At 43.2% G+C, this 20,013-nt stretch overlaps 1 protein-coding gene across 1 annotated transcript in view; it reads right to left on the bottom strand.

The window, feature by feature from the left end:
* LOC126975733 (histone-lysine N-methyltransferase SETD1) overlaps positions 1 to 20,013 on the bottom strand; it is a 53,620-nt gene that overhangs the window by 10,767 nt on the left and 22,840 nt on the right. Inside the window, exons 15-24 of the mRNA XM_050823739.1 lie at positions 19,488 to 19,691; positions 19,074 to 19,186; positions 16,567 to 16,672; positions 15,612 to 15,702; positions 12,103 to 12,236; positions 11,799 to 11,911; positions 10,909 to 11,116; positions 9,361 to 9,520; positions 6,880 to 7,009; positions 6,534 to 6,807 (exon numbers count right to left, since the gene is read on the bottom strand). Coding sequence (XP_050679696.1) covers positions 6,534 to 6,807; positions 6,880 to 7,009; positions 9,361 to 9,520; positions 10,909 to 11,116; positions 11,799 to 11,911; positions 12,103 to 12,236; positions 15,612 to 15,702; positions 16,567 to 16,672; positions 19,074 to 19,186; positions 19,488 to 19,691 — 1,533 coding nt within the window. The remainder of the gene's footprint in view (positions 1 to 6,533; positions 6,808 to 6,879; positions 7,010 to 9,360; positions 9,521 to 10,908; positions 11,117 to 11,798; positions 11,912 to 12,102; positions 12,237 to 15,611; positions 15,703 to 16,566; positions 16,673 to 19,073; positions 19,187 to 19,487; positions 19,692 to 20,013) is intronic.

The raw sequence follows: 20,013 nt of genomic DNA, 5'->3' as shown, positions 1-20,013 counted from the left end.
CCCTACAATACACAATTATAATAATTAATGAAATGCTAAGAGATAATGTGGTAAAAATAATCACAAAAAATATAATATAATTAGTAAAAATAGTATTGGAGCCAGTTACCACTTCGTTTGATAATATTCGTTTATTGAGTAAAAAAAAAGAGTGTGTGTACTTATGTACACGCGTTAGAAGTTATACTTCTTTGGCGTATGGAAAAATAAATCAAATTTTAACAAATAGTTAAGATCAAAGATAGTATAAACACTCAGCATTTAAGGTTAATATAAACAAGTATAGATTTTTTTATTTATACATAAAATTTATTAATATACCAGAAATAAAACAAAACGATAAAAAAAAATTAGAAAATAATGTACTAATTTTTAATTATCGATAAATTATACATACCGATAATTAACCTCAAATCAATTCAAGTTTATTCAAATCAGTTTATCATTAATATTCAATATAGAGGGTGTTTTTTTAACCTAGATAGAACTTTAAATTGTAAAAAGTAACACAAAAAATAAAATTTTGATAAAACATTTTTTTTTATTTGTTTCAGTATACTCTGACAAATCATCATGAATAGACTCACGCTTGAACAACGCTACGAAATTATCCAAATTTACTTTGAAAATCAGTCGTCGATTCGCGCAACTTATAGACGACTTCGTCATTTTTATGGCGTACATAATCGTCCATCTGAACAAGCCATTCGTCGAACTGTGGATAGATTTCGTACCACATACTCTCTAGAGGATGCAATAACACCAACACGTCGAAGGAATGTGCGTAGTGAAGAGAATAACGCCGCTGTAAACGAAAGTGTGGAAGAAGATCCATATTTATCGATTCGTCGTCGGTCGCAGCAATTGGGGCTCTGTCCGTTCACTACGTGGAAAATTTTGCGCAAAGATCTCGGCCTACACCCGTATAAGATCCAGCTGGTGCAGGAATTGAAGCCACGAGACCATTATATGCGTCGTTCTTTCGCCGATTGGGCTCTAGAGCAGTTGGCAACTGACCCGTTGTTTTATCGCAAAATTGTGTTCAGCGATGAGGCGCATTTTTGGCTTAACGGGTTTGTTAATAAGCAAAATTGCCGCACATGGAGTGAGACCAATCCACAAGAGACCATACAGACTCCATTACATCCAGAAAAATGCACCGTTTGGTGCGGTTTTCACGCTGGTGGCATCATCGGACCTTATTTCTTCAAAAATGAGGCCGGAGCTTGCGTTACGGTCAATGGAGATCGTTACCGCACCATGATCAATGATTTTTTGTTTGAAAATATGGATGACATTGATCCGGAGGAGATGTGGTTTCAACAGGATGACGCTACGTGCCATACGGCGAACGCAACCATCGACTTATTGAAATCAAAATTTGGCGATAACTTGATTTCGAGAAATGGACCTGTCAATTGGCCTCCAAGGTCGTGCGATTTGACACCTCTCGATTATTTCCTGTGGGGCTACGTGAAGTCACTGGTTTATGCTGATAAACCAGCAACAATTGACGCCTTGGAGGCCAGCATTGTTCGTGTTATTCGTGACATACGGCCAGCAGTGCTCGAAAAAGTGGCCCAAAATTGGACGTCCAGAATGCGCTTCGTCAAGAACAGCCGCGGTGCCCATATGCCCGAAATCATTTTCAAATGTTAATGTCACGTATTGATCTTTCGAATAAAAAAAAAAATTCGATTACAATTTAATTTTTTGTGTTATTTTTTACAATTTCAAGTTATATCGGGCTTAAAAAAACACCCTTTATATAGATATACCAATAAATTATTAGTAAATAATATCACCGTCGTATATGAAATTGATTTAATAAAAACACCAAAATAATATTTATTTATTCACACTGTTTAATTGTACTGTTACGAAACACATGTTCTAAATATAAAAATACTAGAATATAAAACTTGAACATAGTAATCGATTTTCATGCCACCTAGAACTAACTTCACGATGTAGATTTCAGGTGTCGGTGTGCGCGCGTATCGTAAAAATTCACTCTCATCATTTTTCTCCATCGCACCAAAAGAAGTATATTTTCAACAATATTTCTTTAATAGTGTTAATAATTTAAATTTAAATCTATTTAACACTCTCTCCTCTCTTATTTCTTTTGGTAATTTATTAATAGTTATTTATGCAACTGTTGTGTTATAAGGGGTATTAAAACACGAATGTGGATTTATCTCACGAGGCGAAGCCGAGTGTGATAATAGTATCACATGAGTGTTTTAATACCTAATTATTAACAGTTGCATACAAGACTTTATTACACCCAGAATATGAATCCTCTAAAATATTCTGGAACAGTTAGCTTACTGCTAACATTAAAACACCAGTCCTAGTAGTAACCTAATATAATTCGTTACTGATTACATACAAATAAAATAAGTATTAATGAAACAATTATTTATTTTAGTAGTAATTTACATTTTGTATAGTGCAATAATTAAAATTCACTCGAATATAATGTTCTTTTGCAGCGTTTAAAATGAATCGCTCATTTTTTGTTAACAAACAATAAAAATATCGAAGAAAAATGGCGGGGATTCGAATAACCTAGTTTTTTTAATAGCGTGCGACGTTCTGGGAGTGTGGAGCGCGCGTAAACGAAAATGTTCTTTTTTTAAATTCATACAGATACCACGCATCGAGCAATAAGAGTGTGGCTGTATGTTGAAACTCTTTGAGCATGAAGGGAAAAATAAACATAGGAGTGTTGTTATGAAATTCAGAACAACATTACAACACTCTTTTGGGTGATGTAATGGTTATTAGAACTTTGGGCGTTTTAATGTTGGCAATAAGCTAACTGTTTCAGAATCTTTAATAGAGGATTTAAAGCATGGGTGTAGATAAATATTTTTACACACATAGCATGACAGCTTTTTTGGTACAAAGTGTTTGTAATGTGGGGGTACTCGACGTCTAGTAGGATCACGCGATGGAAAAAAAGAACAGTCGTTCAGAATAAATTTAAATTTTTTTAACAAATAAACCAGCCTCTAGTATACAAATTTCGGTAACAGTCAGTATGTTAAAATTTAAAAATAGTGGTCTACAGCTATCGAAGGGCCCGAAATTGTACATATTGGCTCGATGGTGAGAGTAGTTATTATAAGAGGTAGGTACCTGCAGATCCTCGTAGATGTTGGTGTGCCGCTTGGAGCGCTTCTTGGGCGGCGTGTAGCACAGGTCGGTGGGCGGGTGCTCCACCCAGTGCGTGTCGTTGAGCCAGTAGCCCTGCTCGTCCTGGGCCAGCAGCGCGTCGTAGGATTGTACATATTGGCTCGATGGTGAGAGTAGTTATTATAAGAGGTAGGTACCTGCAGATCCTCGTAGATGTTGGTGTGCCGCTTGGAGCGCTTCTTGGGCGGCGTGTAGCACAGGTCGGTGGGCGGGTGCTCCACCCAGTGCGTGTCGTTGAGCCAGTAGCCCTGCTCGTCCTGGGCCAGCAGCGCGTCGTAGGATTGTACATATTGGCTCGATGGTGAGAGTAGTTATTATAAGAGGTAGGTACCTGCAGATCCTCGTAGATGTTGGTGTGCCGCTTGGAGCGCTTCTTGGGCGGCGTGTAGCACAGGTCGGTGGGCGGGTGCTCCACCCAGTGCGTGTCGTTGAGCCAGTAGCCCTGCTCGTCCTGGGCCAGCAGCGCGTCGTAGGATTGTACATATTGGCTCGATGGTGAGAGTAGTTATTATAAGAGGTAGGTACCTGCAGATCCTCGTAGATGTTGGTGTGCCGCTTGGAGCGCTTCTTGGGCGGCGTGTAGCACAGGTCGGTGGGCGGGTGCTCCACCCAGTGCGTGTCGTTGAGCCAGTAGCCCTGCTCGTCCTGGGCCAGCAGCGCGTCGTAGGCGCGCCGCAGGATTGTACATATTGGCTCGATGGTGAGAGTAGTTATTATAAGAGGTAGGTACCTGCAGATCCTCGTAGATGTTGGTGTGCCGCTTGGAGCGCTTCTTGGGCGGCGTGTAGCACAGGTCGGTGGGCGGGTGCTCCACCCAGTGCGTGTCGTTGAGCCAGTAGCCCTGCTCGTCCTGGGCCAGCAGCGCGTCGTAGGATTGTACATATTGGCTCGATGGTGAGAGTAGTTATTATAAGAGGTAGGTACCTGCAGATCCTCGTAGATGTTGGTGTGCCGCTTGGAGCGCTTCTTGGGCGGCGTGTAGCACAGGTCGGTGGGCGGGTGCTCCACCCAGTGCGTGTCGTTGAGCCAGTAGCCCTGCTCGTCCTGGGCCAGCAGCGCGTCGTAGGCGCGCCGCAGGATTGTACATATTGGCTCGATGGTGAGAGTAGTTATTATAAGAGGTAGGTACCTGCAGATCCTCGTAGATGTTGGTGTGCCGCTTGGAGCGCTTCTTGGGCGGCGTGTAGCACAGGTCGGTGGGCGGGTGCTCCACCCAGTGCGTGTCGTTGAGCCAGTAGCCCTGCTCGTCCTGGGCCAGCAGCGCGTCGTAGGATTGTACATATTGGCTCGATGGTGAGAGTAGTTATTATAAGAGGTAGGTACCTGCAGATCCTCGTAGATGTTGGTGTGCCGCTTGGAGCGCTTCTTGGGCGGCGTGTAGCACAGGTCGGTGGGCGGGTGCTCCACCCAGTGCGTGTCGTTGAGCCAGTAGCCCTGCTCGTCCTGGGCCAGCAGCGCGTCGTAGGATTGTACATATTGGCTCGATGGTGAGAGTAGTTATTATAAGAGGTAGGTACCTGCAGATCCTCGTAGATGTTGGTGTGCCGCTTGGAGCGCTTCTTGGGCGGCGTGTAGCACAGGTCGGTGGGCGGGTGCTCCACCCAGTGCGTGTCGTTGAGCCAGTAGCCCTGCTCGTCCTGGGCCAGCAGCGCGTCGTAGGCGCGCCGCAGGATTGTACATATTGGCTCGATGGTGAGAGTAGTTATTATAAGAGGTAGGTACCTGCAGATCCTCGTAGATGTTGGTGTGCCGCTTGGAGCGCTTCTTGGGCGGCGTGTAGCACAGGTCGGTGGGCGGGTGCTCCACCCAGTGCGTGTCGTTGAGCCAGTAGCCCTGCTCGTCCTGGGCCAGCAGCGCGTCGTAGGATTGTACATATTGGCTCGATGGTGAGAGTAGTTATTATAAGAGGTAGGTACCTGCAGATCCTCGTAGATGTTGGTGTGCCGCTTGGAGCGCTTCTTGGGCGGCGTGTAGCACAGGTCGGTGGGCGGGTGCTCCACCCAGTGCGTGTCGTTGAGCCAGTAGCCCTGCTCGTCCTGGGCCAGCAGCGCGTCGTAGGATTGTACATATTGGCTCGATGGTGAGAGTAGTTATTATAAGAGGTAGGTACCTGCAGATCCTCGTAGATGTTGGTGTGCCGCTTGGAGCGCTTCTTGGGCGGCGTGTAGCACAGGTCGGTGGGCGGGTGCTCCACCCAGTGCGTGTCGTTGAGCCAGTAGCCCTGCTCGTCCTGGGCCAGCAGCGCGTCGTAGGCGCGCCGCAGGATTGTACATATTGGCTCGATGGTGAGAGTAGTTATTATAAGAGGTAGGTACCTGCAGATCCTCGTAGATGTTGGTGTGCCGCTTGGAGCGCTTCTTGGGCGGCGTGTAGCACAGGTCGGTGGGCGGGTGCTCCACCCAGTGCGTGTCGTTGAGCCAGTAGCCCTGCTCGTCCTGGGCCAGCAGCGCGTCGTAGGCGCGCCGCAGGATTGTACATATTGGCTCGATGGTGAGAGTAGTTATTATAAGAGGTAGGTACCTGCAGATCCTCGTAGATGTTGGTGTGCCGCTTGGAGCGCTTCTTGGGCGGCGTGTAGCACAGGTCGGTGGGCGGGTGCTCCACCCAGTGCGTGTCGTTGAGCCAGTAGCCCTGCTCGTCCTGGGCCAGCAGCGCGTCGTAGGCGCGCCGCAGGATTGTACATATTGGCTCGATGGTGAGAGTAGTTATTATAAGAGGTAGGTACCTGCAGATCCTCGTAGATGTTGGTGTGCCGCTTGGAGCGCTTCTTGGGCGGCGTGTAGCACAGGTCGGTGGGCGGGTGCTCCACCCAGTGCGTGTCGTTGAGCCAGTAGCCCTGCTCGTCCTGGGCCAGCAGCGCGTCGTAGGCGCGCCGCAGGATTGTACATATTGGCTCGATGGTGAGAGTAGTTATTATAAGAGGTAGGTACCTGCAGATCCTCGTAGATGTTGGTGTGCCGCTTGGAGCGCTTCTTGGGCGGCGTGTAGCACAGGTCGGTGGGCGGGTGCTCCACCCAGTGCGTGTCGTTGAGCCAGTAGCCCTGCTCGTCCTGGGCCAGCAGCGCGTCGTAGGATTGTACATATTGGCTCGATGGTGAGAGTAGTTATTATAAGAGGTAGGTACCTGCAGATCCTCGTAGATGTTGGTGTGCCGCTTGGAGCGCTTCTTGGGCGGCGTGTAGCACAGGTCGGTGGGCGGGTGCTCCACCCAGTGCGTGTCGTTGAGCCAGTAGCCCTGCTCGTCCTGGGCCAGCAGCGCGTCGTAGGCGCGCCGCAGGATTGTACATATTGGCTCGATGGTGAGAGTAGTTATTATAAGAGGTAGGTACCTGCAGATCCTCGTAGATGTTGGTGTGCCGCTTGGAGCGCTTCTTGGGCGGCGTGTAGCACAGGTCGGTGGGCGGGTGCTCCACCCAGTGCGTGTCGTTGAGCCAGTAGCCCTGCTCGTCCTGGGCCAGCAGCGCGTCGTAGGCGCGCCGCAGGAACTCGATGTCCTCGCGGTCCACGCCGCGCGTCAGGAACTCGTACATGACCTGCATCTCGGCCATCATGTCCCGCGGCACGAACGTGACGCCGGAGTGCACGTGCGCCGTCGAGTGCAATCTGCAATTGGTACAAGCAATCAATACACGTAGCACACTTTATATTAGTTACAACATAAAATAATAGACTAACTTATTCTGAATTTCTGCAAGTTTCTTAGTTTCGTGTTTCCGCTTGTAGGGCCTCTTCGTTTTCTCTTTCGATATGATGTCTTCCGTAGTGATCACCGCACCCGCTTCCGGTTCCGTAATCCACGTATACCCTGAGAGATGAAATTAAATATTATAAACATTTTAATTATAATGGTATCATTATAAATACCAATAATATTTGCTGTATTTCACAGACTCGTTGCTACATACCGCTTCTGCTTAAAAAGCTACTACTAAACATCCATATGAATATGGAGTCCTTTAAAAAAAATACCGTTTTGCTCTACTAAAAAAGCAACTTGCTGCGGAGAAATTGAGCCACTTCCACTGGAAATATCTTTCTCTAAAAGACTTTTTCTTTCTGTGTACAGACATAAACACACGCTCACACTCACGCACATACGCAAACACACACATACACACATACATACAGACACATACACACACACACACACACACACACACACACACACTTACATACACTTGCAAGAGTAATCAAAACACTTTTTTTTTTCTAATATTATATTTCATAAAAAAAGATAACTTAAGTAGGTAATCGGGGAGACACAATACATCCACTCCCGCTCAATACCTTAGGGAGGAGGAGATAGCTGAAAAACAGTGCTGCATGGAAATATAAATCCATGATTCCATGTCAGGTGAAGCTGAGCATTTTCCTTTTTCCTTTTGTTCGCGTATCCTAATTGTTCATTTCATATTTGTAATTATTTGTATGGCAATAAAGAATTTATTATTATTATTAAATATGTTAACACACATAACACAAATTATGATTATTTAAAAAAATCCATGAAAATCAAAAGGAAATGCGTGTTATTCCCATATTGCGCTCACCTGTGGCTCCCCTGCATTCTGTTCAAGAGGGATGATATTTTTATGAAAATAAGGGAAGAGACGAGCCGTACGTTCAGCTAATGGTAATTGATACGCCCTCCCCATTACGAAGCAGTGCCGCTTAGGATTCTTGAAAGACCCAAATATTCTAAGCGGCACTACAACTGCGCTCGTCACCTTGAGACTTATAATTAATTAATTATAAGTGACTATTATTATTATTACTCACCTTAATTTATTTTTTAATTTTTATGGAAAAGGAGTACAAACGAGCGTACGGGTCACCTGGTGTTAAGTAATCACCGCCGCCCACATTCTCTTGCAACACCAGAGGAATCACAGGAGCGCTGCCGGCCTTTAAGCAAGGTGTACGCGCTTTTTTTTTTTTGAAGGTACCCTCCCGTATCATCCCGGAAACACCGCACAAGGAAGCACATTCCACAGCTTTGTAGTACGTGGAAGAAAGCTTCTTGAAAACCGCACTGTGGAGGACCGCCACACATCCAGATGGTGGGGATGATATCCTAACTTGTGGCGTGTCGTGCGAAGGTGGATTCGGCGGCAGGAATCAGGTGAAACAGCAGACACACAATGAAGCGATGTCTCTTCGCAACGCCTAGTGATCCAGCCGTTCACAGAGCACTGAGTCCCCGAGGACTCAGTGCTCTGTGAACTCTGATAGATTGTCGGCAATTCGAGCTGTAAAATGCGTCAAATGGATCGAACTGATACTGGGGTGCGCCAGACCAGAGATGACAGTAATACTCCATATGAGGCCGGACCTGCGCTTTGCACAGCGCTAGAATGTGGGCCGGCTTGAAGTATTGCCGTGCTCTATTTATGACGCCTAGTTTCTTCGAAGCTAATTTGGCTTTGCTCTCCAGATGGCCGCGGAATTGGCAATCGCTCGAGATATCGAGACCCATAATTCCGATACTAGGCGAGGCTGTAAGGGACGCGTTGTCGAAGAGCGGTGATACGACAAATGGGGTTGTTTTAGTGGTAAACGCGCAAACTTGAGACTTCTGGGGGTTAAATTGGACAAGGTCAATTTGCCCCATTTCGCGACCTTCTCAAGAGAGGACTCGATAGAAGACACAAGTTTCTCCCGGCACTGGTCGCGATTTTCCTAGAGACCTGCATGGCCCGTGTATACGGCATTGCCCGTGCCGTATCGCTACCCCAGGAACAAAATTGAGCACAGTTATTTGCCACATGCCGGGGTATGTGTGTACGTTAGGGAGGATATCTGCTGTCGCCGTCTCGGCAAATTTGAGGGTAGGGACCTGTCTACTCTCTGGCACTATTTTGACTGTCGCTAGTCTAATCGCTAAGTCGAGTCCGTAAGGAAACACTACGCCGGCTCCTCCGTCTCAAGGTGGTGGTGGACGGCGTTTAAATTGGAGTGAATTCCCCTGATATTGCAAAAGTCCAAGTTGAGCGTGGAGCGGGGTGCCGTGGTGTTACTCCCTCGTTTGTCTTTGGACAAGCGCGGTTCTGTGCCCTCCCCATACTACGACGGGCACCCGAGCGAGAATGCTCCGAGTCTGGTAGAGCCGGTACCCTATACAGTAATCTCTCGCGGTGTGTGTGGGCCAGTACGCACCATGGTCGTGGTGCAGGTGGTTGGAGGCGGGGTCCTCGCGCGGCGGGGAGGCGGGCGGGCGGCAGTACGAGTGGTCGAGCGCCACCTGCGACGCCTGCGACGCCTGGGACACCTGCGACTCGGGCGTCGACGTGGCCGACCGGTCCTCGAGCTCGTGCGTCTGAAGTATACCACCACGCACAATACACATACCATACACAACATACTTCTGACCTGTCTGAGCTTAATAGAGACCATATTAAACATTTTTTTATGATTTGAAGTTCGTTACTTGAGAGATGAGAAAGACGTCAATATGATACTAGGTCATCCAGCCTATTCACTACAAACGCAGCATCGCTGAGTATTTTTGAAACCACAATGTCAATATTATTATTAGTATAAACATAGAGGTAATTAGTAATATATTTATTTATTTGGTTTATCTACACCCATGCTTTAAATCCTCTATTAAAGATTCTGAAACAGTTAGCTTATTGCCAACATTAAAACACCCAATGTTCTAATAACCATTACATCATCCAAACGAGTGTTGTAATGTTGTACTGAATTTCATAACAACACTCCTATGTTTTTTTTCGATCCCTTCATGCGCAAAGAGTTTCAACAGACAGCCACATTCTTATTGCTCGATGCGTGGTATCTATATGAATTTCAAAAAAGAACATTTTTAGTTTACACGCGTTCCACACAACCAGAACGTCGCGCGCCGTAAAAAAAAGTAGGTTATTCAAATCCCCGCCATTTTTCTTCGATATTTTTATAGTTTTGTTTACAAAAAATGAGCGATTCAATTTAAACGCTGCAAAAGAACATTATATTCGAGTGAATTTTAATTATTGAACTATACAAAATGTAAATTACTACTAAAATAAATAATTGTTTCATTAATACTTAGTTTATTTGTATATAATCAGTAATGGATGATATTAGGTTACTGCTAGGCCTGGTGTTTCAATGTTAGCAGTAAGCTTACTGTTTCAGAATCTTTTAGAGGATTCATATTCTGGGTGTAATAAAGTCTTGTATGCAACTGTTGATAATTAGGTATTAAAACACTCATGTGATTCTATTATCAAATCCACGTTCGTGTTTTAAAACCCCTTATTACACAACAGTTGCATAAATAACTATTACACTACTGCTGTATATTAACAATAACAATTGTAATAAAAAATTATAAACTTATTGATTACAAGGAAAATCCAAATAAAGTTCTGCTAATGCCTTATTAACCAAATATTTACTAGTATTTATAATTAATTGGAGCACGGATGACAAACCCACACACATATGTTTTTAAGACAACTCAGAGTATTCGTCTGTGAAATATGCTTGAGTCAATAATATTTTTTTTGTTTATTACAAATATTAAAATGTAAAAATCATGTGAATGGGGGCTCCATCGTTATCAAGCTAATTAATTAAAGAGAAAAAAAATCTTCTCAGGGTGAGGTATAATACCTATTTGAATTATTATCACTTATTACTTTCAATAAGTGATACAAATTATCCAACACTGAATAAAAATATTTTAATTTGACTCACATCCTTGACTCCATTGACACTGATGGTCGTATCCGTGTAACTGTCACTAACAGACATATCTCTCTTCTTCTTTTTCCTATCTTTCTTCCGCCGAGCGTCGAGTGGCTCTTCCTCCGAGGTGATGGGCGCATTCTCCGGCGGTTTCCTCTCCGGAGACGAGATATGATTCCTGAGTGGGCTCGGACTTCTCTCGGGTTTGTCAGGTATACTGTTGAACGGTTGAACATTTATATTACTGTACTCATTCCAATTAAATAGAAAGAGACATGTAATACAAACAAATAATCAGTTCACACACCTCAGTGTGAAAATAGACAGCAATATAGGACTGCTAGTGGATTCTCTGTATATTCCGACAATATACTCGTATATAGTTAGCGTTGGTAAAGGAAAAAACATCAATAGTGATTTTGACCTTTATAATACCTAAACCTAAATTCATGAGTTGTGAAAATAATTAATTTTGATTAACAATTGAAGGGTTTTCATGGGTCAAGTAATGCTCGAGACGAGCATAATAGAGGGGAGCAGTATTATGATGAATATTCATAAAATTCTAGATTTTACTTATTTTCTACTACTCTGTTCAAGATCATTCGAGAATAATCCTGAGGGGTATATGCGCACTTGATTTATTTATTCATTCTCCCACTGAGCGAACATTCCTGCGACAATATTCAGTGCGACTATAGCAAGTGATACTTCAGCGAGTATTATACTAGAAAGAAGTGTTTTACTTACATCTGGAACGTGTATGTGAAATGCAACTGGTATCTTGGTGTGAATATCAGTATAGTAATCAGTTTGTGACAAATTATGATAATGAGTGCCTGACTCCTTGTAAAAGTATGAGAATTAACGATATAAACTGTATTGTCTCCTGTCATTACCTCTCATCGGGCGGTTTGTCTCTCTCTTTCTCAATCTCAGTCATCTGTCTCTGCTCCTCCAGGAATTCACGTTCGATTTGCGCCATGTACTCCGTGTTCCGCCTTCTCTTCTCCTAGAAAGTACAGAGAGTATAAACTCATGTTAACAGATACTGACATAGGCTCTGAAATATGTTAGAGGAGGTTGCAGTGAAATCAGGATAAGTAGTTCTTTGGAGATTATATGGCAGAATGGACATGCCGCTCTGAAGTTCAAGAAGATTCAAGAAGGCAATAAGCTGTGTCACAAAGAATAATATGGTACCTGATACTCTCTCTCCTCCTCTGAGTCGGAGTAAACCCTGTCCAGCATCAGGTCTCGAGGAGGCTCTGGAGACAAAATTGGAGATCCCAGCCGATCGTCCGGCGAAGCTTCCACAGGAGGTATGGGAGTTTTCTCTGTAATATATTTAAATAAGCTTATAAACTTGCATTTTTAACGATTTTTATGCATTTGTAAACGGGTTATCAGTTTCTTTTAATTTAAAGTTTGAGAGTTCTAATGCCAATTGAAAGAATGAACATGAGATGACAAGGAAACTTCAACTGTGTGTCAGATGTCGTAAGTAAAATTTTCATTTATCGATACTTTCTAAACAACAACAATAATAACAATGGCGAATCTGATCTAAGTCGGATTCACTTAGGTTCACACTAGGACAAGCGTGGGTCGCTCAACGCTTTAGGTACGAAAACATAACTACTGGTGAACGGGATAGCCTCGAGGTAGACATTTAACCGGTTGACAATCGATTACCACTTTGCGTGCCGGTTTTATTACATTCGTACATACATATTTTCTTTTTTTTTATTTGATCAAAGAAAGAGTCCTCTCAAACAAAGATGAATAAACTCTTACGACAATAAAAACCTAAATCGAATAGCTAGGAAAATAATGAGGCAAATAATTCGGTAATTCTTTATTCTGATATCGTGCGAGTTGTTAGTAATTTTGGCCTTCTAAAGTTGGTCCTCGACCTTGCAGCAATGAGTAACTTAAGCAGCATGAAAATGGCGTCTGCTCTCTAAGCGCGTCTCAGTTCTGAGTACGTACCGTACGTAATATGTAAGTACGAGTAGATAATGTTGTGCGAAAACTATTATTATATTTATTATAATTGTGCAGCTACGAAATAAGTATGATTTAATATGATATTTATTAGCGGGTATCTTAAGAAATCTTCGAATTTAATCTGTGGTTAGGATGGGTGCATGGACACTGCAAGAGTCAAACACAAAGACCTCCCTACATAAGATTGGAAAACCTCTGCAGAACAACGTCTCGTCAATATAATAATTATATTTACTTTCGAGCGCGAGAGTCAACATCACATATTATAATTAAATAGTAATCTCTGTATTGGCTAAATACTAGCGATACCCACCCGAATTTGAGCCCTACTTGGGCTATGTTCGCTCACACTTTCATTATTGTTTCTATTATTATAATTAGTTGTTAATTTTAACATAATCTTATGATTTTAATTGTTTTATAAGATTCCTGTTTGTATAAATTGTAGAAACTTATAAATAACAGTTCTTACTTGTTGCTGCGTAATAACCATTAGAATAATAATTGCTAATATTACTTTTTATAGCGATAGAAATTACTTTATTGTTCTTTAAGGGTTTCTTATACTGTTTATGTAGTAAATGTAATGGTTAAATAGAACAAAACTAGGAATAGAATAATAGAATACTTGAAATAATATTAATACCCGTTTATGATATAGTTACTAATTAGTATATACACCTTAAAATTATGTTTACTCTAAATACTGTAAATAATGTTTAGTTAAATGTTTATTACAATTATATTTTATAAATGTAAATAGATAAATAACGTAAATAATAAAAAATTGTGAGGTATGCGGGGGATGACGCTTTCTCTGATTGGTTGATCGTTCGAAGCACAGCGGGGCAGCCTATTAGAGAGCCGGACGCTCGGGCGAAATGGCTATAAATTGCCATAGAACCGGGAAAAATCATCGCTGAATGCCCCGCATGCAGACGCAGCGAGCAAAGGACGCGCTTCCAACCTGGCTGAAGGATTGGAGACTCAAGGTCAACGTGGGGAAGACTCAGGCGATTTCCATCGGGCGGGCGCGCCTAACGCCGCCCCCGGTGTCACTCATGGGCGAGACCGTCGAATGGTCCCCGAAGGCCAAATACCTCGGCGTGAGCATCGACATGACCCTCTCGATGCGGCCCCATGTTAAGACCGTGGTCGCCCAAACGCGCGCCGCACGGAACGTTCTCCGCCCCGTGCTGGCGTCCCACCTGCCTCTCCGTACGAAGTTGTGCGCATACAAGGCGTACGTTCGCACGCGACTCACCTACGCGGCCCCAGCCTGGTTTGCGCTGACAAGTGAGACGGGTCGCAAGTCGTTGCGAGCACAGCAGTCACTGGCGCTCCGCACCATCTCCGGAGCACCACGCTTTGAACGGAATCAGGTTATCTCCAGAGACCTGCGCATGGAGAGCCTGGACGACTTCGTTCGTCGCCTGAGCACCTGTGATCGCGCGCCGATGGAGCGCAACCCCAGCATTTGCGTGGCATCGCGCCATACCATCGACGACCGCCGGATATTAGAGGACTACCACATGACCTAGTCTCCTAGGACACGTCTTCTTCCTCGCCGCTGCTAGTGTACCGGTGGGCTCGACCTCGCTGAACGGCGGGTGCAAGCCAAACACGGAACTACCACCCTGCCGCAGTCCGCAAATCGCTCGCGACACTACGCGGGCTCGATCGCACTGCAGCAGGATACCACCGGACATGACACCATGGACCAACCGGTCCCACCCAATGCCCCGACTGTAGTTGCAGGCGGCGTTTATACCACTGAAAGGGGCCGTCGCCCCGAACAGTTACACCGAGGCCCGTAAGGGCCTACGCGGAAGAATCAGGTGTCCAAAAATCATCCAGTACCGCAGTACCACTAGAAGAAGTAACAACAAAGAATAAAGGAAACTCTCAAAAAGTACCCAGGAGTTTTATTACTACGAGAAACCCCTGCTTCTGCGGCGACCTACCTATGCGGCAGCGAGAAAGCCAGAGACGACCTGACCCTGCGGCAAGCTACTCCGGCGGGAGGGAACCACCTGCCCCCTTCGTCTCCAACCCATTGAGGTCACTTCCAGCGATAGTCAAGAGTGCATGCTGCACAAAATCGTTTGTGGATTATCACGGTTGTGGTACACCACAAAAATTCATCGCTATATCTGGTTAAGAAACCAGATCAAATTACAAGATACAAAGGCCAAAGACAGTCAAAGAAACTTCTTAGAGGCTTTAATCAAACATAGTGAGGAGATGCTCTCTTTAAACACAGCTCAGAAATTTTACCAGACACCACAGACAAAGAAAACATATCATAAGGCTCAATGAGTCAGATTCTGTAGCGGAAAGAACGAAACACTAAAAGGAACCAGCATATAGTAGACGATGAACTCCCAATGGAATTAATTAAAACTTTGACTTTGACTTCTTGCATCATGGATATTAGCTATTATAAGCACCTGGTCTGGAGGACATATTTATGCTGTAGCATGATTAGAACGGTGTATACGACAACAAGCCTATGCAGGGCCCTTATATTGGCGTAATTAATAATCCGCGAAATTTCTAGATGATTTCATGCGAATGCCGAAAATTCTCAGTGAAGAAGCGAACAGTTCAGTAGTTTAGTGCAGTAGCACTAAACTTCATTACTGTATACGTTCCTTAAAATTAGCCTTTAATCGGCGTTCCAATTGATGGAAGAAACGTACCTCTTCTTCGCAATTCTTCTTCACTGTCTGACGATGAGGAGTATACCCGACGCAGTCTTTCCTTGTTTGACACGACTTTGAATTGCTCATACTGAAATGTAAAAATGTTATATTGATTTCTTTTTTAAAGGATCCTCATTTGTGTAGTGTTTGTATTTATTTTCAATAATTCCGGTACACTTCAACTATTTCCAAAAAAAACTTCATTACACAATATATAAAATAAGTTGTAAGGCAAATAATTGAATTTTTATCTAACTATCGACGCCAAATAAATCTTCAAGTATCATGTGTATTCAAATGTCGTGAGTCTTCTTGACTTTAAATTCCGCTAAGATTCATCTTCAATCAATTCCACACGTGTTTCGCCTCTACACGAGGTATTCTCAAGAGATGTTGGCTCGCCGAATTCTGGCACGAGACTCATTCGCGTTGATGTTTATTGAGCCGTGGCGCAATTCAGTCTGGTTTGTGTTTTAGTTAACAATGCCCATTGCTGTATTCTTCACTTTTTATTGAATATTTTATGAATCTAAATTATTCAGAACAGGGTCTTTTTTTGAATTTTTTCATCTTCGTCATTTAATATTAATTCTGACATCCAGCCCAATTGTCTAGTTCCAATTAATTTGATACATATTTTTTTTATATTAATGAAAATACGGGACGAGACGAGCAGGAGGTTCAGCTGATGGTAATTGATACGCCCTGCCCATTACAATGCAGTGCCTCTCAAGATTATTGAAAAAACCAAAAATTGAGCGGCACTACAACTGCGCCCGTCACTTTGAGACGTAAGATGTCAAGTCTCATTTGCCCAGTAATTTCACTAGCTGCGGCGCCCTTCAGACTGAAACACAGTAATGCTTAAACATTTCTGCTTCACGGCAGAAATAGCTACATCGTATCCTTGCGTCACCGTATGACTTAAACTTTTAATTAACATTGTGGTTACCTGTGCCTCGTCGAGGTCGGAGTCATCCGTGTCGGAGTATATCCGGGGCGCGGCGGGGCGAGACGCAGACTCCGACCACGACGACCGCGACGAAGACGACGAAGATCTGTAATCAACTCTTTCAAATTATTATTTGCATCAATGTTGATATAAGCACGGACAAGTAAAAAAATAAGGACTCCGTGTCACCTTACATAACAGTGTAGCACCAAAACAAGCCGATTAACGTGTAAATATATAGCCCCACGCACACACTTACACTACTACAGGCCGATAGGCGGCCATTATGAGAATTGTCAGATCAGTTTGCGTCTCAATAAAATATTTTAAAAATGCCGTCGTGCGTTGTGAAAAAGTATAAAAACGATACTTTATAAGTATTTGTGGCCATATATGATTATTTAAGGGAGAAAAAATTGTGTAACTAGTATCCCCCGTAACCGCACACACACTAGCATAACGGTGCTTCAGTTGCTAATATCACGGCGCGGAGTCCTTCTTTTTTTACTCGTCCGTGGATATAAGTGTAGATTTTGAATCCAAGTAATTATTGTTGTGTCCAAGAGCAAGAGTATCGCGACGAGTCAGCGCTTCTATTGTCTCCACGAACGAGCGAGTATTATGCAAGCGTAACGTCACGCGACCACTCTTAACAGAATCGCGCGTTCATAGAGAGTATATACGAGGGGCGGTCAAAAAGTTCGCGGAATGGCGGGGTTGGCGGGGGTGAGGTCGCTCCTCCAGGTAGCCGCTACTTGAGTAACTCATAATTACTATATATGCCAATTTCTAGCCTAATTGGGTCATTAGCTTTCGAGTTACAAACGAGTGAACAAGTAAATCGGGAACAAACTAGCCACTATGGAGAAAATTGAACATCGCGCCGTCGTAAAGTTCCTCACCAAACAAGGAAAAACGCCTCAAACTATTTTGCAAGAGATGTTAGCTGTTTACGGAGACTCTGCTCCTGGTAAAACCATGATTTACAAATGGCACGGCCTTTTCAAGCAAGGAAGGGAGTCAATTGAAGATGATCCTCGACCTGGACGGCCCATTGAGGCCACTACGCCGGAAATCATTGAAAAAGTTGAAAAACTTGTATTGGAAGACGGAAGGTTGAAGAAGAAACAACTTGCAGCATCAGTTGGAGTATCAGAAACCACAATTTTAAATATTCTTCATCAACATCTTGGCATGAGTAAAGTGTGTTCAAGGTGGGTCCCGAGAATGCTCACGCCGCTGCAAAAACGTGAGCGCGTCAACTGTTCCCGCGAGTATTTGGACCGCTGTGGAGAAGTTAGGGAAGAAATTATGGCCCGAATTGTAACCGGTGATGAAACTTGGGTTCACCACTATGAGCCTGAGTCAAAGCAGGAGTCGATGCAGTGGCACAAAAAAGGCACACCACCCCCAAAAAAATTTAAAGTGTCGCAATCGGCCGGAAAGATCATGGCGACTATTTTTTGGGATACTGAAGGTATTCTTTTGATCGATTATAAAGAACGTGGTGTTTCTATAACGGGAGAGTACTACGCTTCCCTATTGGACCGATTAAAAGAAGCTATTAAAGAAAAAAGAAGAGGAAAACTGACAAAAGGTGTACTCCTTTTGCACGACAACGCGCCCGTTCACACGAGTCATGTTGCGACGGCTGCCATTCATCGATGCGGTTTTGAACAACTACGCCATCCACCCTACAGTCCAGACCTGGCCCCTAGCGATTTTTATTTATTCCCAAAGATGAAGAAAGAGCTGCGTGGAAAAAAATTTAGAGACGATGATGAAGTCAAGTCGGCGATTTCGGCGTATTTTGACGCCCAAGACAAAACCTATTTTTTCGACGGTATTAATAAGTTATATGCCAGATCCCAAAAATGTATTCGTGTTAAGGGGGAATATATTGAAAAGGAAAAATAACATAATGTATCATTTCATCTTTTTTCCCAGTCATTCCGCGAACTTTTTGACCTCCCCTCGTAGAAATACGTGACACAACGATAATAATGCCGCGAATTCTCTCGCTCGTGGAGATGGCACCTTAAATAACGTTCAGAAATCAGATTTTGAACAACGAAAAGGTGAATATATGTGTATACTTTATATGTAACTACATTTTAGGCAACACGTATCAATTGCAAATTTATCGCCAAAATCCATGAAATAATTGCTAATTAATAATATAATAATGTTAATTTAATGCTTTGATCTTTTTTCTCATGCTTTGATCTTTTTTCTATGCTTTGATCTTTTTTTCTCTTTTCTATTTTAATTGTTACTAAGCACATAAATATTATTTTTTTGTTTATATAATTTATTTGTGGCTAATGGTAGTTGGTTTCACAATTAATAATTAAGGTTTATATGTATTAGTTATAGTTTAAAAATATTATTGTGTAACTGTTTATTGGTCCTAATAAAGTAAATAAATAATAATTCTTAATGTCTATCATTAGACCAAACCATCTGCTGCATCTATGCTGCAGTATGTTGCTATATATTTGACCAACCTGGAAGAGCTGGTGGAGTGCCTTCTTCTCGTAGACAGGTACGAGCCCACATTCCTGTTTCGAGGACTGCTTGGCACTTCCTTCTCCTCATCAGAGTTTTGGACTATCTCCTCCTGGATTAAGGTAAAAAGACAAAATGATCAGGGATACTGTAAGTGTTAGAGTTGTGGTCTTGAATGTGAAACGTTATTACTTGAGCCAAAACAATTTTTTTACGTTCAGCACTATTTAATATCTATACTAGGGTCTGCAAATAGATGCATTTTGACCGTAAACAGCGTACATATTGACACTACAACAGGAACAAAATGTTAATATTGTAAAATGTATGTCCCGTTCTAAAGTGGTGACAGTCGATGTATTGTTATAGATCTCATACAGCTATACGAGTGCATTTAATGTACAAAAACAAACCTGATCGCTGAGCCTTTTCGAGGAGTCCTCATCCATGAGGACCGGCGAGGGGATTCTCTTGCGTCGGAAGCTCGGCATTTTAGGAATAGTGGCACGCAGCCCCAGACCGATGCCCGCACCGTAGGCACCTAGCTCCAGTATCTCACGAGATTCCATGATAGACTTTATGGAGTCCACTGATTCTTCTTTCTTGTTCGAAATGTCCTAAAACAGTGTTTTATATAGATTTTCATCAGAAATCAAACCTACAGATTTAGGCTTTTTATCATCCTTCCATCAGGATGTGTTGTTCAAAACTAACAAAGAGAGCTCACCTATTAAGGTTAACATTTGACAAATAGTATGAAGAAAAATAGTTTTAGAAGGAATTTGGTACAGTCATTAATAATATTATGTTAGTAAGACTTTTGGACTAAGGAATTCCTGTGAAATTCAAGAAATTTTCACACACAAACAAACTAAAATCACTTGGCGGTTTTCCAGGTCGATATGGCATGTGTGTCTTCGAAAAAGGAAGGTACTACTC

This window comes from Leptidea sinapis, chromosome 37 (assembly GCF_905404315.1).
Source record: "Leptidea sinapis chromosome 37, ilLepSina1.1, whole genome shotgun sequence".
In the NCBI taxonomy this organism is placed as follows: Eukaryota; Metazoa; Arthropoda; class Insecta; order Lepidoptera; family Pieridae; genus Leptidea; species Leptidea sinapis.
Note: the sequence above shows the minus strand (reverse complement) of the source record. Positions and strands in the feature narration are given on the sequence as shown.